Source organism: Buteo buteo, chromosome 25 (genome assembly GCF_964188355.1).
Source record: "Buteo buteo chromosome 25, bButBut1.hap1.1, whole genome shotgun sequence".
Classification (NCBI taxonomy): Eukaryota; Metazoa; Chordata; class Aves; order Accipitriformes; family Accipitridae; genus Buteo; species Buteo buteo.
The window spans coordinates 3,501,993-3,525,929 of record NC_134195.1 but is presented as its reverse complement, the minus strand read 5'-3'; the positions used below and the strand labels follow the sequence as shown (position 1 = coordinate 3,525,929).

Here is a 23,937-nt window from a genome sequence, read left to right as displayed (position 1 = left end):
CTCTTTCTCTGTGAGCCCTTTTAGACTCCTGATATATTTATTACAGCTGTATGAATCACTGTGAAGCAAACAGAATGCCTCTCAGCTAAAGAAAATCTTCCTTCATTTAAAGCTCTTAAAAAGGTGTAGTCCCATCCAATCCAACACCTGATACATTCATCATTAACCAGAAAAAATGACCCAATTGCATTTTTTCAGTGCCATAAACAAAGGCAACAAATAAACTTCATATCATGGGCATATGGGCTTATTGAATAGTGTGTAGAATAACAGAAGGTTGACTAGATACAAAACAAAAAGAGTAGACTTCATTATAATAAATCTCTTCTAGCCTGGTTGGTTTATCTGGTACCTGTCTAGTTAAACTGCAGAACCCTTTCATCTCATCAGGTATATCTTGTGAAATCAGTAGAACTATATAGACACACAAACACATATGCATGCCAGTATTTTAGGGTTTTATGATATGACTAAACCAAGGTCTGAATTCACAAATAAAATCCTAAGATAACATAGCAAATCTGCTTTAAGGAGAATAGGGGAGTTGGAACAGAACCAAACCAAATTTGTTCTTGGCTGCTAAGGTGAGATCTTCATACCTGAGGGGTACTCCACATCTCTGACTGCCCCACAGAGAGGTCTCATCATCACTCTGTGGTCACCCTGTGCAGCCTGTGGGGCACATAGTGGGGCACAAATTTATTTCAAACATTGCCCAGACTGGGAAGCAGTAACTGGCAGTATTTCCAGTATTTAGTTGCTGAATCAGGACATTTTCCAGCTCTCTGGCAATGCCTCTGCCTCCGTGCCTCAGCAAGCCTTCCCTTCTCCCTCCCATGCTTCTCCTGTCGTCTCCCTCGTGAAGCAGCCTCGTAATCCGGTCTGTCATTTTGCATTGGCAAGCCAAGTTCCAGTCAAAGAGGAAGCTTTATCTGAAAGCTGTAGCAGAACTGGGGAGGTACAACCCTACACAGAGCCCTGGGGCTTCTGCATTATAAGCAGAGTCACAGGCAGCTCACCGAAGCCAAGAACACGAGCTGCCTTCTTGCTTAGGCCTGTTTTTAGGGAACTTTTAATAAACATTTTGGCTTCTTCTAGGTGCTGCTCCCCAACCCTTAGCCTCACTGTTTCACGTAGCCCAGAATAACTTGCTATTCCATTTTGTGAGCTTTCAGATTGTTGTTTTAACACTTTCTTCTCGGTTGTAGAGTTTGCTGGTAAAGTTTCACACCTAAAATCTAGAGAATGGTGAAAAGCGTCCACGTTCAAAGCCTTTGGCTTAAGGCAAAATCAGCCTCAGCAGCCGGGACCGCTAGATCTGATTTCCTACCAGAGGAAAAGCCCAGGAACACTTTCTGGGGAGGGAAGCTGCCTGCCCTCAAATTGTTTTCAGCCACATATGAGAGCGTACGCCTGTCCCCATGGGGCGGGCATGTCAGCCACAGCCAGGCAGCGGACCCAGGCTGAGCCTGTCGCTGGGTTTGGAGAAGTCCCTGCCTCTTTGCAGACTAATAGAGGAAACCCCCAGGGATGAGCATCCTCACTGCCCCACGTAGGTGGTGGGATTGCCAGTCTACGAAGAAAACGCTGATCACCTCTGTTGTCCCAGGGTCACGCTATGTGGTTGTCACATACAAGTTTTCATCGGTTTAGCCGTACAGAGGTCGGTCGGTTTTGGGATGGAGTCCAGGCTGGGCTGTTGTACGCCTGCAAGGATTTTGATACTCTCTCCGGAGGATGTTTAGGCTCATTGTGATATTGGATATTCAGGCTTACTGGAGGCTGAGTTGGGGGAATTTGCAGAGAGGAAGAGAAAGAAACTAGTAGGAGAGCTGGAGGTAGCTGCAAGGGAAAGCAGCCTATGATCCACTTAGGGTAATTTCCTTGCACCTTCTTCCAGCATCTCAACCTGTAAATGACATTATTACATGTAGCCCCCTGGGGACAGGGCTAAGTGAGGCTATGTAAAATGCCCTGTCTTTGACCCCGCTTTACCCGTAGCTTTTGAATATGAGTCCTGTGTAAGCAGCGACTTAAAAAGGGGTAGTCAAAGCCACGCTTTCTGCTCCCTGGAGTGAGCGCGGTCCAGCACTTTCCGTTACGTCCTAGCAGAGCGCAGTGCTGAAGGATTAGCACTGAAGCATGCAACCTTATTTCATGTCAGGGTGATGCATTTTAATGTTCTTCAGTTCATATGTAGCCTTATGTTTTCCATCAGGTGAACAGCTAGAGACCTGCTCAGGACCAGCTGATTATATAGGCTAAACAAAGGATGTGCAGGATGGTTTCTCCCATCTGTTGACTAATGCAACATGGTTTCTGATTAGGTCTTTGTACCCCTTGAACGTGGTAAACAGAGCCAGGCACATCAGCCTAAGCATGCCCCAAGGAGCTGTTACCAAATATTTCATATTCTGCTCATTACTGCTGTTTATTTACTGCCTTCAGAATAAAAATAAGGAAATCTACTGATACCATAAAGGAGTAGAATCAGAAAAACTAACAGGATTTATTCCTCAATTATATTTCCTGGCGAGCAGAAGTAAAAAGCCATCTATCATTTTTATTGGCTGCAAGTCTACAATCACAATGGTTATAGTTTTCATTATTTCTCTGGTTCGCTGCTATAAGGTGGGCAGCAAGCCTCTTCTCACCCACCCCTGAGCCTAAGAGCATTCTGCTGCACTTTGTAGTGTAAATGCACTTTCGCTAAGTGTTTCCCCATTTGTCCTAATCTCTCTGCACTGCCTGTGAAGCACAAATTAAAAAAAATCTCAAAAAGGCACAACATTGATCAAGAATTACCAGAAATCCCTTTTTGCGTTTGTAGAAAGGCGACAATACCAAAAAAAAATAAATGCTATTTACAAAGAAAGTGTTGTCCTGTGTGTGCACTCTTGCTATCCTATCCCAACTTTCCGTTATTCCCCAAAGTGCAAGCAATCATTCTTAATTTTCAACAAGGATCTTTCTAAACAGAGAGAATATCTTTAGGGACTTTAAGTTGTAGTCATTTCACAACATTAGACACGTCCCTGAAGTAGTAATGGAAGAACAAAAGAGAGATAAAAAGGAAGACTCTAAACAAAGGGAATAAATAAAAGCTGTAATTAAATAAATAAAAAGTTCTACATATTGAGTCCTCATTAAAGATTTATTAGAATACTTGCATGCAAAACATCCAAAGCCAAATTTTACCACTTCACTTACATAAGTAAAAATTCCCTTGCAGAATTTGGCCCTCTGTCACTTTTTGTTTTACCCACATAATACAAGAATTACTACACCAGATCAGAACAGTCTGGTGTGTTGTTTCTAAAACTGGCCAGCATAAATAGCGTTGAGAAAGCTGCAAGAAAAGGTGCCTTAAATGTTTTTGAAGCAGCCTACCCATAAGAAAAGTTTCTTCTGAAAATCCGCAGTAGGGGTGGCTCCCACCCTGAAGCATCCGAATATATACTTCATCCAGATGTTAGGCTTTGCAAAGCCTTCCTACTCGAGTCTTGGTTACTCTGGCTGTCTCTGTAATGACCTTGTCCTCTGAAACTGCTGCTCAGTCTTTAACTTCAGTGCTGCTTTGTGGCAGTGTTTTGCTTTGGTTGTGCCCTGAGTGAGAAATGTCCTACGAATTTCTAAATTACCCCCTCCCTTTAATCTGATTAGTTATTCCCTTACTGTCTTAGCATCCAGTTGATCTTGCCTCTGCCGTTCCTTCTTTGGTGTGCTGTGATGATGTCCCTTTTTAACCACCGTTTCTGAGCAGGGTTTCTGCTCGCTTTCTGCTCTGCGGGGCTGGAGTCGAAGTAGGAAAGGTGGTGGTTGTTGACCCCCGCTGTGTGCTTTCTTCTTGTGTGACCTCTCCCCACAGCTACCTAGCCCTGTACGCCTACAAGCCTCAGAAGAACGACGAGCTGGAGCTCCGCAAAGGTGAGATGTACCGAGTCATTGAGAAGTGCCAGGACGGCTGGTTCAAGGGGACGTCTCTGAGGAGTGGGATGTCTGGCGTCTTCCCAGGCAACTACGTGACGCCTGTTTCAAGGTGAGGACCACTGGCCAAGGTGGATATGCCCGAGCTGGGGCTCGGAGGGATTCTGTGTCTGGAGGATGCTGAAAACAACGTAGCTCTGCTATTAAATCACGTTCCCCTTCCAGAAATTTTCTGGTGGCGTTGCAAGCTTGGGTAATGAAACTTGGTGGTTGTAGCATTGGAGTTACCTGTGTTCTCAGAAGACTTCACTAGTTGTGTTAGATGATGGCATTTACAACCTCTGACTTTACGAAGTCTGCTGACCCCAGGTTTTACTATTGTAAAGAATCTGTTGGCTAATGATCTTTTTATTGTTATAAAACTACTGGACATGTAACAGGGATAAACAAAATAAGGAATCCTTGTGTCTTGCTTTTCAGTAGCTCCTCATGTAGATTTTGTTTTTCTTGAATCAAAGATCTTGGAGTGTTTAGATCTGGACTAATGTTTGAACCGTTAAATTTCAGAAGCAGTAGGAGAGTTCAGTAAATTGTCTGATTTTAGCTACGTCTGTCTCAGTTGCAGAAGATGAGAAAAGGAAAGAATAGCACATTTGGGGAGGAATGCCTTTTGTCAGAGTTTGGTGTTGGACGACACCAATCAAAGGTTGTTTCTGATCTAGAGCCCACTCCGAAATAGTCTGCTAACCGAGGAGAAAGTTCATCAGTGTGTCCCAGCCTGTTTTGCCTCACATTCTCCGTGCAGGTCAATGTTGCCACGTGTATGCCTGGATCTCCTTTAGAGCAACCGTGGGTTTGCAAACCGAACTCGTTCCTTCTTGTATGCTCTCAGTCTCTCCTCCCACGTGCACAGAGTCTCCACCATCTTTTCGCTCCTCTCCAGAGAAAGTCACTTTGCAACTCAGACAGTGTTGATCTTGGAAAATTGATCCAGATTTGTTCCAACTTCAGTTTATGTCAAGTTTGTAATATGTGGACTGAGCAAGACCAAAAGTTAAAAGCAGATTAGAAGATGATAACTTAAGCCTGCTGACAGTCTTAATATTGCATTTCAGTAAAAAAAAACCCCAACATTAATTAGCCCAATTAATGGGTTCTTCACTCTTCATCAACCTAAATGTATTTACCTGGTTTTATAGAGCCCCTTGGCTGCCTTCACTCCTTGCCTTTTCAGCTCTTAATTAGTAAAGAAGTTTGTGCTGAAGGGTTGGTGATCTGAATCAGCAAGACTTTATTAAATGCAGCATGTCACAGCTAGAACAAGACAGAGAGAAGTGCTAAAGGGCAAAAGTGCTTTCCACAAAACCCAAAAGCAGCTTTATGATTATATTTATGATCCTGCAAGCTAATTAAGTTCCTGTGTAAATCACCCTCAGTGAGAACAACAAGAAAAATCTGATAGCAACAAAATCTCTTATTTGCTGCACTTTCAACTGACTTTGTTCCCCTTTGACAGCAAAGCAGAGGATTAGATTCATGCATGTTTTTCTGCCACTCCCTACAAAACCCAAGAAAAAGAAGTTGCCCATGAATTTAGTAACGCTGAACGAGATTTATAAGCTGCCAAAGCGCATGTGTGAGCAGAGCATGGTGGAAAAAGGACAAGAGCCTTTAGACAGACAGACAGGCACAGGGCAGCAGAGAAAATTTGCCACGTGCAACATCTATCCAGCGCTGTGGGAGTCACAGGCAGTTTCTGTACTGTCGGTGCGCATGTTTGCCTGAACGCAGCTCTCGGTGGATTATTAGGTGTGCTTTTCTGGCAAACTCAATCTAGTGCAGATGGCCAAGCCAGCTCCAGCTGAAACTTGCTGCTACCCTGCCAGCTCTTCACAGCAGATGACAGTCAAGATTTCCATCTGGTGGGATTCCCAGCTTTTCCCTACCTGGAGGCAGATGAAAAAAAAAAATTGAAGAAAAAAAAAACCAACCTCAGATTCATTTAGCAAAATGTAATCCAGGCAAACCTTGCACCATGAGATGAGTCAAGTCAATGACACCACAGTGTTGTTTTTCCTCCTGTGATTTCGGAGGGAGGGGAGATTGGGCAGAGGGGATGGCTATCTTTTGCACTTTTGCACCATATCTTCCAGCCTGTCTTTTGGTCTCTTTTCCCTCTTTCACTCTTCTGGCTCTTCCCCTTTCCATTCTTTTCTTAGGGTTGCTTCTTCTGTCTTTCTTGTCCTCTGAATTGGGCCAGATTGTTCAGTGCCCTCCTCCTTTCTGCTCTTCTCCTCTCTGTGTTCCCACACAACAATTTTGGGGCCCCAGAAGTTCTCCCAGTCCCACCCCCCATAGATTGGTCTTGTACCCTTTCCATTATCCCCTCCTCCCTTGCTAACCCCCTGCACTGTCTCATTTCCATTTCCTCCACCGTGCTCTGTTCTGTGACATATCCCCTCTGCTGTCCTTCCCTGGAGAGGACCTTGGCACATGGAGCAGCCCAGGAGAGGAGTCAGCACAAAATGATCCCTCTGTTTCATGGCATCTACTGCTGGGGAAGGAAATTACTCAGGAACCTGAGTAAGAAACACAGAGAAGTTGCTGCTGAGCAGCAGCTGAGTTTGTCCGTTGGTGTCCTTCTGTCCTCCCCAGTGTCCTCCTGCGCTGGTCAGAGTTTCTAGCTGAGTGGTAAGAGGACCAAGACCTGCTCGAGGCTGAACTCATTGCATAGGAGAAGGAGCCTCGTTCCTTCCCTCCGAGGTCTCCCCAGCCACTCAGCTGAAACGCAAACTATGCATACAGTTTAAGTGAGCAGCAAAAGAGCGGTTGATTATTGTTTGAATTTCCTTTTCAGTAAGGTCAGCTGCATTCCCTCCCCTTCTGCATTTCCTTAGCAAGTCTAAGCTAGGGCTGGTGACAGCGGTAGGGTAAGTGTTCAGCCAAGCCAAGCTCTGCCAAGTCTGCTGTTTTTCAGTCCCCTTCAACAGCCACACACAAATTTGGTGTTATCCATCTTTTTTTCTCCCTGTGGGGCTGTATGCAGGTTTGATCCTAAGAAAAGATCTCTGTGTCTGTTTTAATTATCACTCCATTAGTGCCTGTAAAATAGCCTCTGGCACACAAAATGACATTTGGGAGGTATCCTTTTTTTCTGAATTTAGATTTGTGATTTTACTAGCAACTATTCAGACAGAAATGTAGCTTAAATAAAAAAAGTGATGAGAAAAATGATCTTTTCCATTTTTACCCTGCACTTCTTCCCATAAGATAAAGGGGTGAAAATGTCCTCCGGCATGCTGACGACTCTGTCCTATAAAGATCAATATATATCTATATCTCGCTTTACTTTAACACCTGAGAGGGTGTCATGTTGGACCCCCTAAGTAACTGGGGGTGCTTATCAGCGTTGTGGCTGGGTGTCGGGGTCTCCGCAGCATGCTTACGCCGTGCCTTGTCTCCACGCAGGGTGCCGGTGGGAGCCGGGCAGCCCAGGAACAGCGGAGCCGGGGGAGCTCCGACAACGAAAGGAGCCCCAGGAGCCATCCACCCCATCGGGGCCGGCCACGCCAACGCCACCACAGCTGTCAGACCTGTTGTCCCTATCACTGTGCCTCAGACGCATCCCCAGCTCCAGGCAGCCTCTCCGCAGCTCAATAACTGCTTGAGGTATTCAGCTCAGCAGCCAGCCAGCCAGACCCGCAACGCCATGCAGATGGGTACGTGCGTACGCCCGCCGGTGTCTCTCGCCCCGCGGCAGCGGGATTAATGCCGTACCCGTCCAGCGCAAGGCTCTTGAATCCGCGCGTCCCCGCAGCTTGCTTTCTCGTTTTAGTCACAGCTCGGTCAATGTGGAATAGAGTATGTTTTATTTGCTTGTAATATTTATGGGCTTCTATTGATCCCTGGGAACCACGTTGTGTTTATCAGATTGTTCTGTTGCTACAGCTGAAATAGATTATAGTGTTTACAAATATTTATACAATTTATCTGAGTGAAAGCAAGCACCCTGCATACTGAGGAGATTAACAGTTCTGAATCCGGTTGGCTTGCTGATGGAAAAATACTGCCCTTATCGCAGGGCAAGTAATACACGACTTAAAATTAAGCAGCATTTCATCGGGCTTCAGGGATGAAAGGTATTTATTAGGCAGAACAGGACCCGGTGTTAGTGATAAAGCAAAAGATCTGAAAAATGCTGCCACCTTTTTGAAATGAGAATAAGAGCTTTTCACACCAGGGGGCCTCTGTTCTTTCTAGGTTCCCCTTCTGATGTACAGCACAATTTTCTAGAGTACAGTTTATTCCCCTCTCCCTGATGTTAAGCAGCTCTGATGTTGAATAAAGTAAAAGTAAATCCTGTGGTGGAACTTTATAGCAAAATTTAAAACATTTTGTTTCTGATTTTTTATAGGCATGTGAGCCATTGTGTTTACAAAGGCAGATTAGTAAGGACTGTGACTGCTGAAAACTGAGGTCTTAGACACAAAACAGCAGGCACAAATGAGAAATACACTGCCGTGTAAGTCACGGATTCATACCTTTTGAAGCCAAAAGGCACCATTATGACCGTCTAATCTCACCTTCTACACAGTCCAGACCAAAGGGAAGAAAACGTAATCAAATACGCGTGAATCTGAATCTTGAACAGTGCAGGCTGCTCCGCTGAACAAACAGCAGCAGGACTTCACGTGCCATCCATGTCACGCTGGGGAATCATCGATTTACCCTCTTTTTGTCTAGTTCAGAAAGTGCTGCTTTCCCCTCAAATCGCACCCTTCCAAAAACCCTTCTGCTCCCACGGTGCAAAGGCAGAAACGTCCCCTCTCGGGCAAGGCTCTCAGGAAACGTTGGGGTGCTCCTGGTGCCTCCTGTGCCCGCGCCAACAGGCAGATGGGCTCCCCTGAAACTGAGGTGACACGTCATTTTGCCCCAGGCACCTGGCATGCCCCACACCTTCTTTCCACGACGCTGCTGTGCTACACCTCCAGCAGCTTATCTGATTTAAGATTGCTCCTCCAGGTCACTCTGACATCTTAAAGTGCCAAGGAGTTGGCAGGTAGGGTGATCCAGGGACCACAGAGCTGCTCCGAAACCTCCTAAGTGGGGAGTTCTCCAGGCCTTCCAGAAGGTTAATGAGATTGTTGTTTTAATTAAATAAACCTTTGCCAGGATAAATAAAGGAAATTTTTCATCATTATCAGTATTTTTCTCCATAATGGATGTCCTCACCAGTGTCCTGTTGACCAGAGCCTCTCAAAAGGTCCCTTTAGTCCTGCAGGACAGGGCAGCGCACACTGACTTTTGGAAAACCTCTCCAAGAGAGGCAAGCTGGCACAGTATTCGAATCACGTTTCTGTTGGCTTGCAATATACATGAGTAACAAATCAATTTTGCACAAGGCCACTAATGTAGGAATACACCCAAAGTGAAATATGAGTGGTGTAGAACAAAAATAGCCTTCAGTGAGCATTGCTAATTAATAGCATGTTTGATGCAGCACGGTCCAGATCCAGAGATCCCAGAGCAAAGGCATACATTGTAACAGTAAGCAGATGAAATTACAGAATAAAATGTGAGAGCTCTACTCAGAGTTGATTTTTCTCAGGCCATTTATTTTACTGTGTCGCATGTTTTCTGTTTCTTGCGCGTCTGGAAACACCGAGTCCTATATGAAAGAAGTAATATACCTAATATGATTATCAAATCAGTCTTCTGCATCCAGGTACATGCAATGAAATTCCATTATTGTGCTTTTCCTCTAAATTTAGGAAAGCCATTGCTCTCTACAACCAGTAGTACAAAACCTTGACCCTGCAAGCTTAACCATCCTGGAAAATTAGATTTCTGGCAGCAATGGTTGGTCATCACACAGGTTCCAAACAGGAAAATCAGAAGGAGGGAATCACTTCGAGATAACCAGTGGTGCCCTGTCTGGCTCTCTGGAAAGAAATTGCACTGTCCAATCTCTGGTTTTGGTAAACCACGGAGGGGAAAATGGCAACTAAGAGTAAGAATAATCTTGAAGGCATCTGTAATAACTTTTAGGCCCTTCCTCATGCTACATGGTAAAATAACATCAAATTCAAGACTGGTTAATGTTAATTTGGTTGATTTGCTATGAGCAACATTAATTAAAAGCGATGTTACGGAGTCAAGGAGTTACCATGAGGGAGAATCATGTAAACTTTGGAGATGCTAATCTGATGATCACTGGCCCATCACGTTCAGTATCACTTCAGATAATAGGGCATAAGGCTGGGGGATGAAATTCCCTCCTGGCAGCAGTGCTCAGCTGGTGTAGTGAGTATGATTAACAGCACTCGTTATTGTTTCAATCCCTGGTAACGGGTGCCGCTGTTAACCACAGAAACAGAAAATAGTGGTCTGAGTTGTTCTAGCATTGTTGTTTAGTTATAGATTGAGTGAACTCCAGCTGGTCCTGCGTAAAAATGTATTGAATTTGTAAGAAACCACAGATCAGAGGGGCTCAGAAATTTTCCAGAAAAATGCTTCTTGGTCAAAGAAAAGCTGATCTGTTGGACTCAAAGCTTTTTGTCAGGAATGGATGTAGTTCAGCCGGACTTCAGCCATGAAGCTGTCCTGGCTCAGGTTGCAAAGGGAATAGACAGCTGCCCAGAGCTGTTCGCTGCTGTGCAGTGACCAGTTCCCGTGTTTTCACATCCCAGGTGAATGCCCTGACCAGAATAGAGGTTATTGTGGGGTGGGCGAGTAGGTTGTGCTCAGAAGAATGTTCAAAGGTTCAGATTTTGCACTGAGGCAGAACTAAACCAGATTATGAAACCTTGAAATCATTTGTGAAATGGGCATTTTCCAGCCAGCCCTACTATTGAATCATTTAAGCGAGGGAATGTCTGAGTGCGGATTTGGGTTCTGGTCTGTACGTACCTGAAGTGGAGCTGTATGTAGGTTACACCTTAAGCAATCAACCAACCTGGAAGTCAAAGGCAATATTGTTGTGGAAATGGACCTGGAGCTTTGTCACACTTTTTGCAACGTGAACCATGCAACGGGCTCCCGGATCCCTGGAGAGCTGACCTCGGCAGTGTGTCACGGTCACCGTTAAAGAGATGAGCCCTAATTCCTGGTTCCTTGTGCTTGTAGGCAGGGTTTGCTCAGCAGGGGCAGCAAGACTAAAAGGCACTGCGTGGTCCCTTAGGGACTTTGCTGGCAGAGTCGAGGCTGAGCTCGGAAATCCTCTGGTGGATTTCTGTTTAATTTATCTTGAGCAGCACAGCGATGCGCTGTTGATCATTTTGTTAGGGCTGAAACAAGAGCCCTTCCTTTGTGATTGCTGGCTTCGGGGTCGGTGCGGATCACCTTTAGGTCCCTTGTTGCGTTGCTCCGAAACCTATCCGGTTAGGAGGGGGTCCTGGAGGTTCGGAAAACAGCTCAGCTGGAACGAGATAAGGTGTTTTAAAAACACGGTAGGCTTGCTGGTTGTTTCCAAGCATGGGCAGGGGTGGTCAGGCCGTTCCCCAGTCACGTCAGCCGGGAGGACCAGCCATTTTGGTGACCGCAGACAGGCCTTTGGCAGCCGGGAGGGCGATTGAGCCGAAAACGCTTGCAGGCTGAGATAATCCTGGGTTAAGACTAAAAACTTACCTCCCCGTCGGGCCCCGATGGGGGACGGCCACCGAAGGGCCGGGTCCGGCATGGCGCGGGGAGCTTAACCGTTCTCTGTCCTCCCTCCACAGCTCACCCCCCGGTGCCGGCCCCGGAGCGGCCCACCGCCACGGTGTCGCCCCTGCGGACGCCCAGCTCGCCCTCCCGCTTGCCGGCGGCCACCATCCGGCCTCACCCCGCCGTCTCCCCTCAGCACGGCCACCAGCCGCCCACCCCGGGGAGCCGGCCCCTCATCCCCCTCACCTCCGCCGCCGCCGCCATCACCCCACCCAACGTCAGCGCGGCCCACCTCAACGGTGAGGCGGGCGGCGGGTCCTTGGGCGGCCCCGTCACCCCTGGCGCCGCCGGAAAGGCCGAGGAGAGGAAGAACGAGAAGGTAAGGCCCGCCATCGCCCGCGCTCGAGGAGGGAGCCGGCGCCCGCCATCGCCCGCGCTCCCGCCGCCTCTCCCTCTCATGGGGTTCTCGAGGAGGGAGCCCGCGGCCGCTGGAAGCTGGTTTTCTTTGCCTGCCGGCTCGGGCATCCTCGTCTCGCGTTATTTTCACGCTTCATCCTTTCCCCCCCCACGCACACCCCCCGCGCCATCCCCAAGGCGGCTCTCGCGTTACCCGCTCGCAGGGCGGGTAACGAAGTTGAGCCGCTAATGGGCTGAGTTTATGCGTTTCTTCCAACGATCGGGGGCTGGATCTGCAAATTTGCAGTGGTGCAGAAAGACGTTATGGGGGGGTCTTGGCCGCCAAAACCAGGTGGCCGAGTCAAAAGCCATCTGCCTCGCTACGTGGGAGAAGCTGGTGGTGGTACCAGCCCTGGGGCAGCCACAGGCCCAGTAAAACGCTGGCTCGTGAGCAGCAGGAGCTGTTTTACTGCTCCAGAAACATCTCGACGCTGTTTCTTGCACAAACTTTCATTGCAGTGGCACAGCCAAAGGCGGAGGAGGGAATTCAATACGGCTTGATGGGACATAGGTACGATGCACTGTAGGTTCAACTTCTTAGGAGCCAGGAAAGCCACCATGGAGAGCTGCTTTAAGCACTCTGCCTTTTAGGTTCTTGGCAAATATTTTGCTTTTACCAAATGTTTACGTTGCGTTAGCAGTTGCCATTTATCAAAGCTGAGGGTTATCTCCGTACTGCCTAGCAGAACCCACTGATACAAACTGCCTGCTGGAAGCAAGATCCTGGTTTGTATCTGAGTAGGATGAAGACGTGTGGGGGCCTGCTTTTCCTTTGGTCCTGCAAAAAATCCTTTCCGTACATTCCCTGAGCTTTTCCATGGTGACAGGCACATACAGGGTAAACATTTACTTTGTATATGGTAATGCTGAGGTTGCAGGTCTCACGTGTGGTCAGGGTCACAGATAATCCCTGGTTTCACAAGATGAGGAACACAAGTTTTAAAATTCTTTCCTTAATCCTGCCTTGAATTTTCTGTGAGTCCCTTTTGGTGAAAGAAGAAGGGTGTAGAACTTCTGCCCTGGATGTGAAATTTAGGTACTTGTTTACAAAGAATGACTTCCAAGTGTGCATCAAGGACTGCATACTGTGTGAGCAGAGCAATACCTGCCACTTCTGCAAGTCCAAGGAAGTGTACGGTATTTGGCAGAAGGTGGTAGATCTGCACATTACCTCAGAGCTTTGTGTACTGGCTTATTTAATACTTCCTAAAACATATCATGCTATTCTATAGGTCCATATATTTTAATTCATGTGGGACTGCACACTGAAATTTCTTAGGCAAAATTATATCGAGTCCCTTCCTAAGATACTGGTTAACCTTTCCCAAGCTGTTACAGCTTTAAGTTACTGAATTTGGATGCAGAGAAATAAAGTTACGGGGATTTTGAGCTCCACAGATGAAGGGGAGAAGCAAATAATATACTACATCATTGCAATGAGCATTGCCAAAGGCCAGTTCAGTACCTGGGAAGTATCAGAGAGAAGTGAGAATAAAAATTTTCATCTCTGACTGGATTTGGTGGTGCATTACTGCCCTGTGTTGAACAATATATTCCTGAATCTCCTCCATGTCATATTTCGCTTTCATTTTAGAAAGATCTGAGTTAACGATGCTGCCTTTCCTTCTAGAAGTAGCGACTGATGTTTGGCCAGTTAAGTTGTGTTCCTATTTTTTCCATAAACCCAAATATTTCTTTGAAGCGGTTGAGAGCTTGGATAATGCCAGACTAAAGCCGTATAACTTTTCAAAAAGGAATCTGTGAGTCAGAACTGGAGCCATATCTGGAACCATGCTTGGTATTTCCAAAGTGGAGGCTGGTTGGGCAGGTTTTTTGGTAAATAGGGAACAGTCGTAACACTCAGAAGGAATATCTGTGGAGAGAGGCAATATCTGTTATCAGTACACCTGATAGGAAAAAACAGACAAGTCCGAGGAGCAAAAAACAGAGGCAGGGACATAACTAGCAAACTGCCAGATAAGCAAAGATTGGAAGCAATTTATCTGAGTTAGTTTCATTATATTAATCAGTCAGGTACTTTGAGATGAAAGGAACAGAGGGGTTGTTAGTAAGAGGAGCGATAATAAGGTCTTCAGCTCTACCGAACACAAGACAGAAGAAATGCACAGGTAATTATCTCCTGAGAAATTGAGATTAGCAAATTGTATCTGAGGTAAATTGTAATATGCCATAAGATTAGCATTGTTGTTGGAATCAACAATTTTTGGTGTCCCATCAAAATATTAATTTTAATCCCAGTTTAGTCTTTCCACTTTCTTTTGTAGGATTCCCTTGAGGATGAGGGCTGAATGATCAGAAGGAGAATGGCTGTTTTGGGAAACATTCTCTTGTTATTAACCACGTTTTTCTTTCACACACTGATTGTCAGTGCGAGTTCACTACGGTACAGAGGGCACATGGTACGTAGGAAGAAGTAGTTTCATTTGGGAATGGACATGCTGAGGGTCCGTTGGTTTTCACGGTTCTGTTGTAGAAGATGTTTCTTTTGAGGGCTACGGAGATAAATTGCAATTCTTGCATTTATCAGTGATATAGTCAGATATATTGGTCCTTGGGAAATTTTCTTCAGGTGATGAGTTTAGCAAGGTTGGTTGGCTGCTTGAAGGCTGGGCTGGGAGATAGTGAGGAAAAATACTTTAAGATATAATCTTCTACCAATTTATGTTTTATGATTTCCCACCTAGATGCCATTCAAGGGTACCAAATGTGACATCAAGGGGCAACTGCTGTAGTGAGTCTGTATATGCTATTTGTGTTGCTTGTTCCAAGACAAAATTGTCTTTACCTTGGGAGCAGCCTTGCTGAGTGTACTGGTGAGGTTGTCACTGTTAATGCTTTCCTCTGTGCAAATGTTTATATGCCGGTATCACAGGTTCCTGTTGGTGTGCCGCAGTCAGACACAGGCACATCCCAAGATTTCTCTAAAATCAAGGGACTCCAATTCCAATTTTTACCCGTTTCCTTGTGGTTCAAAGGCAAGTGGCAGAAATAATCCTAAGGATTACGGTTTTCAGCTCAGCAGGAATGGTTTTCTTGCTCGTCTTCTATTTATACAGCAAATAAATCCTTAGGTCTATTTTTTGTCATCTCTAGTTCTCTACTTCAGCTTATTTCTTGAAGGTCTTGATCCAGACTTCCAAACCTGCAGGTGAACCTTGGCACCTACATTCATTTAGGCACTCTAATAATAGTGCCTTACTGTCATACTCCTGCTGACTTAATCAGGAGGTAGAATATGGCCTCCACACCCGTCTGCACTTGTTGGTATGCACCTACCCCCAGAGGATCCTGTCTGCAACTGGCCTTGTGCTCTGCTTCTCAACTCCTTGACCAGCCTCCTGTCCGTTTAGGGAACAGTTTCAAAGCTGCTCTCCTTTGCCAGCTGCTGGTGGTAGTTGATGAAAGACTGAGCAATAGACAGTGCTTTAAGTCCACTGTGCAACAGTGCTTGAAAAGTGCTCAGGCAGCCAAGCAGGCTTAGAAGTAGAGCACTTGAAAATCAAAGCTGTTTCAGTGCTGTACGCACGCAGTACAAAGCAGCGGGAAAGGGGGCTCACGCAGAGGTAGCACAGACATTACAGCAATAACAAGCTGGGGACTGAATAAAGACAAGGGAGCATGGCAGAAGTCAAAGAGGTAACGATGGGCAGGGCGGCACGGGGGAGAGAAGAGCATTAGCAGCTGCCGGGAGATATAGCGGGGGACACTGGAGAAGAAGGGGGTGCCAGTGGGGAGGATGGAGGTGAAGGGTGCTGTGTAAAGGCCATGGGGAGGGGTCCTGAAAGAGGAAAGTTGGAATATAGGGGCTGAAATCTATCTGAAGAAGGCAGTTGAAAAGAGGAAGGTGTAAAGGAGACTCTTCTTTTTCTCAAATATTTCCCGCCTGAGGCCAATTTTTCTTCTTTTCCAAGGCGGAGGTTTCCTTCCCCAGAAGGAAAATAATAATTCTCCCCCAAAGTCACTCGATTCCAAGTTAGGACCAGGAGTGTCCCAAAGACATCACAGGGACAGGAGGGAGGTAAAATAGAGAGTAAACGGGGAACAGTCATTTCCTTTAAGGGTAGGGGGTGGTATCAGGGGCTCTTTGAGCTGTCACTTCATCATTTGCTAATAATATCTGCATGTGTAACCATCTGAAACTCCGAGAATTCAGTGCCGGTTCCCGAAGCTTCTGAACATCTGAAAGAAAGGGATGGTGATCCCAGCTGTGGAATGGAAGCAAAACCTTATGTTTTTGGGGGCTTTTTTAAATGAGGACCCTGGTTTTTCAGTCATGATGAGCACTGCCCAAGTTCAACTGGTAGATTACAGCTGAGAGCTTGTAATTATGGCATGACTATTGCTTTGACCTCGGTCAATTTTTGCTATAATAGTTTCTGCTGAACATAATCTGGGCTGGTGCTTAATACCTCTGATAAAACCACTTGTTTGAATGAATTAATGCATTTCTCATTAAATGTGCTCCTCATTACGTTAATCAAATCAAGCAAATCATGATGGGTGGTTTGACCACTGTAATTAAACTTTCTTTAAAATCCACTTATTTGGCTTTTGATGAGGATTTTGATTAAACTCTTCCAAAATGTCTGGCCCAATATCTGCTAAAGAGGAAAATAAGAGCTTGCATTAGCTAGCAAGCCATTAATTCATCACTGAGTTATACCAATTCCTTACTGTTTTACCTAACCAGAGTATATAGAAATATTTGGAAATTGGCAATGTAAAATCAAACATTTCTTACAAGCGTGCTAAGAGAACAAATCTGTTTGCAGCTTTAAATTTAGTAACTGTGTCCCTGGAATATATAGAGGATCTGGATAAGCAAGTCACAACAAATGGGAAAATACACTGGGCCACTGTTTACTGATGTTAAGACAACAACAGACACATCTCCAGAAAATTACTTTGAACATGCACCAACAGTTTTGTATGTGAAGACTGAATTGGTAAACCTCTGTCTGTTCTCACCATTGTCACTCACTTTCTCAAATATTGGTCCTTCTGCTCAAAATAGCCGCATTCCTCAAATGATACAGTATGTTTGGCATGATCCTGGTGTAAGGATTACATTACAAAACAGAACAAGCCAAGGCCTGTTTTTTGGCCCTGCAAGTGTCCCTGCATGACTTGCATCCACATTTCTAAGCTTTCTTCTCCGCTCCACATTTCTAAGCTTTCTTCTCCGCCCAAAATAGGGTGACTGCACCCAGACTGCTCCCTGAGACCAGTCGTGGTATGCGGTGTGGCCTAACCCATGCCCGTACGTTGTCCTGGGAGAGTGCTGGTTGATAGAAGCCAAACCCACAGCGGTTAATGGATGCAGACCAGGGTTTGATGCTAAATCCTGGCCTTGTTTTATATGCCAGTATAGACATGAGCAGAGACACTTCTTTCTCCACCGCTCCCCCGTTCCACCAGTGCCCTCCTCTGCCTTCCCCTGACTTTCAGCCCGGCGCCGGTCCCACCAGGCAACATCCCTCAGCGCAGACCCGCCGCCTGCACGCTCAGTCGCCCACCCCGGCTTTCCGTAGGGTTGGAGACTAAATCAAAAGCCCTTTGAAAATCTGGCTTTGTAAACTCTGAGATGCTCTTCAACCTTAGTTCACATTACAGCTGTCTGTCTAAGCTCTCCGTTGGCACAACTGAAACTGCCTGAAGGACCTGATCCTGCACAGTAGTGCACCTTCAGTTTTCACTTACTAAAAGTGTTAAGTCTCTGCATTGCAACTTCTTCTCATACTAACTCGTCCCTGAGTGAAAAGGGTTTGTTATCGCTTCATGTCCACTGAAGAAATTTAATTCCTTATCCAGAAAATGGAAGATCAGTCTCAAAAGTGAAGTGTTGAGCACTTGCAAGGACTTTGTAGATATAAAAGGACACGACAAAAATAGTGATCACCCTGGGACGAGTAAAAGAAGCTAAGGACAGAGTTGATGGAAGTAGTTTTTTCAGATACAAAGTCAATATTACTGACCCTGAATTTTTGGAAGAGGAATTCAGTCTTCCTAGCAGATATGAAATGATTCAATATTTTTCACTTTGTAACCGGTTCACCTGAGAAAGCCCCATAAGTAGTACAGGTATGAAATGGAACGATAACAACTAAGTGACTAAATGAAAGCAGCGCAAGACATAAGAACGAGCAAATTGCACAAGAGCAGAAGAGCCTGGTTTGAATTATTAGAGTAAGTGTATCAAAATATAGAAAGCATTAAGAGGAAACAACATTGGAATAGTAATGTGAAGGTTTGCATCGGAAAGCTAAAGAGTAAGTTCTGTGATACTAATTTGCTTGGGTACTCTGTAAGACATCCGAGTCGGTCCTGGAGCCACCAATACCACAGTTTCACCGATCATTTTCAGAGTCAGATTTGACTTTTCAGTTTAACGTGTGTTCCAGTTTGTTCCTCAGTAAGGATGCTTTAATCTGGAATGGTTTAGTGCAGTTCTCTCAAGACTTGTGCACAGAATACATACTGTTAATCCATTTCCTCTCAACAAAGGCAAGGGGACTGTCTTCATCACAAATGAACCACTGCTTCCCATGCTCCAGAAAGCAAATCTTGGCTCTGTGACCAGCAAGTGATTCACCAGAAACTTGGCCAGGGAGTAGAAACCTCTTTTTCTGGTCATGTGAATTCAGGCCACAAAGTTCTGGTTTAGGGCAGAGAGCTCATGCTTAAAATCTCTCCAGCACCTTCTCCTTCATCGTTAGAGTTCAATTTGAAAGGACAAAAACCTGGCAAGTCGCTGATGAATATTTCAAGGCTGGCAAATAACCCTGCCAAAAGCATGAGCCCCAGCTGTCAAAACACAGAAAACTTCAGCTTTACAATTAAACAGATTTCTGTTATTTCTGACTGGCTAGGATTCTTTTGCTTAGATCAAGGGCAATAAGCCATTGATCAAAATTTCTTTTTCTTCTTCGCATTTTTGATGTTAGGAAATGCTTTCAAACTCCCCACAGATATTTCAAGCGTTGACTTTACTGCCAAGCAGTCTCCGAAAGCTATTCCTCTTCTCTCTCCTCTCCCCCCGCCTCTGCTTATCTGCCTCATAGTGCTGTCAGGATTTCTCAAGTGTCCACAGCGGATTTCTCTAACGTCGTTTCGAGTGGTTCTATGCTGCATTCTGCGGCCGTAAGGGGAAGCAGATCCAGGGGAAGAGAAGAAGGGGAGTGCTTTAGCTTCAAGAGGAAATTCAGTTTATCTTCTAACTGGAGACAAAGCTGTTTGGATGCCAAGGCACAGCGTTCTTCTGGCACCTGTAGAGACCTGATTTTATAACACAGAGGACCCAGAGGCTTTTACTAAATCCTTAGTGCTTCTTAGGGAAGAAAGTAGAACTGACAAAAGAAAGAGCATGCAAGGGAGCGCTGGAAGCAGAAGGCTGGAGGCGTGTGTGTGCGCGAGTGCGGGTGCATGTCTGCGTGTGAGCATCCCGGCACCGGCGTTCCCATGGCGTTCCCCTGCCTGCAGAAGGAATCACGCAGGACCAGATGGCTGGATGGGGCCAGGCTGTGGGAGGGGATGGCAAGCATCTCCTTGGATTAATCGGATGAAATGTAAGTACTCTTGTGGTATCGATGGGAGACGTTGACACATCCCGGCTGTTGAGGGATCATAGGGGCCAATCACCACCCCAGACCACACAACTCTGGAGCTGAGCATCCCATCGCAGCTTCTGCCCTCTCCCTGCCCTGTCCCAGAAGAACGTGGTTTGATCCCTCATTCCATCAAGGTTCCAACTCCCGTGCACAGGTAAAAAAAATAACAGAGTGCAAATGCTGTGCCTGTCCCTGTCCTCCACTTTCTGCCTTGGAGCAGTAACACACGGAGCCGGCGTGGGGCTGCCACTGCCCCACCACTCCCGGGAAGGAGGACATGGAGGATGAAACCATTCCAGCAGAAAAACACAGTAAGAAGCTGGATGTCTTGAAAACAATGACACAACTTGCAATGTGTCAGAGTTGGTGGCGTCTTGGCCTCCCACATGTCCACGACTCGTTTGCTTTCCTCAGTGGTGTTCCAACTACGAATTCACAAGCCAGTAAGTCTTAAACCACCAAGAGGCAACAGAGATTATTCACTCAGATACAACTGTCTCAGGTGCCAATGCAGTTGTTTTGTAGAGACAAAGTTTGAACTTTCCTGTGAAAATCAACTTTTCGGTGCCCATGTTTCTTTTTTTGGTCACACAGGTGCTGGTAATTTTCCTTGCTCTTCTCTGTAGTTAAGCATAATAGGTGGGTTAAAATAACTAGCATCAATGCAAAAATACTTCCATAAGTTCTGTTAGAAGGATTACATAAACTAAATGAAATTGCAGTTTCTGACAAACATCAGCACTGTAGGAACAGCACATTATAACAGACAGCAGATATCTGCAGTATGTTTCTGTTTTTATCATGTAACTCGAGGGCATAACCAAGTTACAGCAAAGGGGTATTTATCTTATTTTGTACATTTTTGTTTATTTTTCATTTTGCAGTAGCAGCAGAAAGATTCACAAGACCTCAGCTTTTCTTTTGACAAATGGTAAAGCCACTTTAAAGTCAGTCTGGGTTGTTATTTTTTTGACTGAACATCTCAAGCATCTAGTAATTCCCTTCAGACTGAGTCAGTGCTGGTCTCTGAAGGACTGAAAAAAAAAAAAAAGTTCTTATTATGCCCTCTGGAGAAAAGATCAGTCTCGGGAATTCAGAAAGTACACCATGCAAAAGTTGCTTTTCAGACGCTATGCCTGCAGGCTGTCTGTAATCAATTAATATAGGGTGTCAAGCAGTCAACCTTTTAAAAACGGATTCATTATAAAGGCAGAACTCAACCTGTTGCTTTGCTTTTTTGCATGTATTTTTTTGTTTGTTTCATATTCACTGATATGTTTCTGTAAGTTAAGACTATAGAAGCTAAAATATTAACCTTCGCTCACAGCTCACTGTATTCAGCACACTAGCAGCAGGCTGGCGTTGGGCTTCGTCACCAGATGCCCCAGGGAGAGAAGAAGTAATTTAATGTGAGTCCATTGGCAACTTGTTTTGCAGTAAAGTGGATTTCCTGTACTGTAGTTCCTAGTCCAAATTCATGATCAGTTCCAATCTGGTATATTTTACAATGGAACTAGCTGGCTTTTTTGATGACTTCAGAGATCTCTATTCCCTCCTGTACAACATCATGTTATTCTTCATATCTTAAGTTTTGAGACAGAAAAGGGGGGAGGTCGGGCGGGCAAATCCTATCAACACGATGGTGCCTGCTGTGGCAAGGGAAACGCATAAGCTAGGCTTTGATCAGGACATGAAAGAGAGAACTGATTTTCCAACTCTTGACATTTTTCTGGACAGGTTTTATATCTAAGCCAGATACTCCTGGTTGGCAGGCTGAGATACAACCTGGCCGAGAGACAGAGCTGGCCAGCAGGGCAGGTGGCACAGAGGAGGGAGGAAGGATGGTGGTCCCACAGGCCTGGGATGGGTTTCCATTCACCAGCCATGATAAAGTCAGACGCATGCTGACTACCCACCACAGATGTCTACCTTTTCTTAAAATCATTCAATTAAGATAATTCCGTAACTTCCCTGAGCAATCTATTCCTGTCCTTTCAGATTCCTAAGGCCAGAAAATTCCCTGTTACCCCTCCTGACTCTTTTATGGTTACAAACAAATCTTGCTTCTTCATGTCCTGCTCCAGATGAACGGCTGATCAGCTTTCTCCTGACAGTCTTCCATGTATTAGAGAACTAACAATGTGTTCAGTCCTCAAGAACTCTATTCTTTCAACCTCACTGAGGCCAGCCCCTAACCTTTCTTCACAGGTAATGCTTTCTAGGCCTCCCATTACACTTTCAGCCCATCTCTGGGCAGTCTTCAGCTTGCTGGGGTCTTAAAGAGCAGTGCCCCAGGGTGGAGTTTTGCTGAGACCTTGTTAGTGCCAATTAGGATGGAATAAGCACTTCCCGTGGCTTACATACAAGAGGTTTGCTAATATGTTTCCAGATGAAGTTTGCCTTTTTTGCAGCAGCATCTCGACTCATGCCAAGTTTGTGATCCAGTGTAACTCCCACGTCCCTTTTCGCAGAGCTGCTGGCTGGCCAGTCGCTCCTCATTGTGCATCTGTGCATTTGATTTCTCCTTCCTAACAGCAGCATGCCATGCTTGTCTTTACAGATTTACATGGCGATTTGGGATCATTTCTCCATTTTAGGAAAATTGTTCTGAATTCTTACCCTGGTTATCCTTCTGTTGTGGGTTAACCCTGGCAGGCAGGTTAGCCTCCCCGAGCCGCTCACTCACTCCCTGCCACAGTGGGAAGGGGGAGAAAATCAGAATGGTGAAAGTAAGAAAACTCATGGACTGAGATAAAGACAGTTTAATAGGTAAAGCAAAAGCTGCATGCGCAAGCAAAGCAAAACGAGGAATCCATTCCCCACTTCCCATGGGCAGGCAGGAGTTCAGCCATCTCCAGGACAGCAGGGCTCCAGCACGCCTGACAGTGACTTGGGAAGACAAACGCCATCACTCCGAATGTCCTCCCTTCCTCCTTCTCCCCCCACCTTTTATTGCTGAGCATGACGTCATATGATATAGGATATCCCTCTGGTCAGATGGGGTCAGCTGTCCCGGCTGTGTCCCCTCCCAAATTCTTGTGCACCCCCAGCCTGCTCACTAGTGGGGCAGCAAGAGAAACAAAAAAGGCCTAGACACTGTGCAAGCACTGCTCAGCAATAATTAAAACAAGGTGTGTTATTACCCTTGTGTGGTCACAAATCCAAAACATAGCATCATATGAGCTACTACGAAGAAAATTAACTCTGTCCCAGCTAAAACCAGTCCACCTTCCAACTGCCTGCAGACTTAATCAGCTCAGTGCCCACTGCTGGTTTTAGAAGCGCACTCTCTAGCTCACTTACCAAGTAATTAATGAAAAGATTGACTAGCACTGCAACTGAGACAAGCCCTGTTGGTACCTACTTGAAACGTCCTCTTGGTTTGACAGAAAATCATTAACTGGAAAACATTGCAAAGCAACTGGTAGCATCTGGTTAACTGCAGTTTGAATTCTTGCATGTATGCTGCTGAGTTAAAAAAAGAGAGAGTTCAAGACTGGAAGGCACCCTTTAAACACACACATTGCTGTCCTAGCAGGAAGAAGTTGAAAGAACAAACTTGTGCGAGATATTCATCATACTGCCTGCTCTGCTGTGGGAAGATTGTCAGATACAGCAAAGTAATCATAGTACAGGAGCTTGAATAGAAGTCATGATTGCTTAACTAATGGACTACTAATTCTGTTATCTTTATAGGCAGAGACATTCCAATCAACCATGATCAAATTGAAGATGAGGCAATTCTAAGTCAATGTTTACCCACACTGTTTTGCTAAAATGAAAATAAGAAAGGCTGTCAGTCTGTACAGACCATCAACCACTGCGGTCAAGGAGAAATCTTGCACTGTTATCTGACTTGTGTAAAAGGGTTTTCATCTTCATCTGTGGAAGGTGGGCTCGGAGATGGACTACTATGACAAAGCTGTCATTTCTGCTCCAGTGTAGTAGTGATTTTATCTTTATATGGTTTCCATCATTTTCAGATGTGGGGTGTATGTGCCCAACATCTTCACAGAGGCATTTTGAGCTTATGTGTTAAAACTGACCATTTCTTTCTGTTAGCAGGAAGGATCCAGCTTTTATTTCAGGTCAGGCTGGCCTCTTCTGCATCAGTTAACTAGCTGGCAGAGTAAAGAGGAATATGCTGTATATGTGTTGCCATTGCTAATTATTTCTGCAGTAGTCGCATGTGAAAACACCAACCAGATGTCACTGCCTCATTGTGTAGCACGCTCCAGACAAGCAACAAATTCGTGTCCAGAGAGCTCTTGAGGTTACAGAT

At 45.4% G+C, this 23,937-nt stretch overlaps 1 protein-coding gene across 1 annotated transcript in view; it reads left to right on the top strand.

Moving 5' to 3' along the window:
- SH3RF3 (SH3 domain containing ring finger 3) overlaps nucleotides 1-23,937 on the top strand; it is a 251,510-nt gene that overhangs the window by 201,997 nt on the left and 25,576 nt on the right. Inside the window, exons 6-8 of the mRNA XM_075057365.1 lie at nucleotides 3,869-4,039; nucleotides 7,396-7,646; nucleotides 11,646-11,950. Coding sequence (XP_074913466.1) covers nucleotides 3,869-4,039; nucleotides 7,396-7,646; nucleotides 11,646-11,950 — 727 coding nt within the window. The remainder of the gene's footprint in view (nucleotides 1-3,868; nucleotides 4,040-7,395; nucleotides 7,647-11,645; nucleotides 11,951-23,937) is intronic.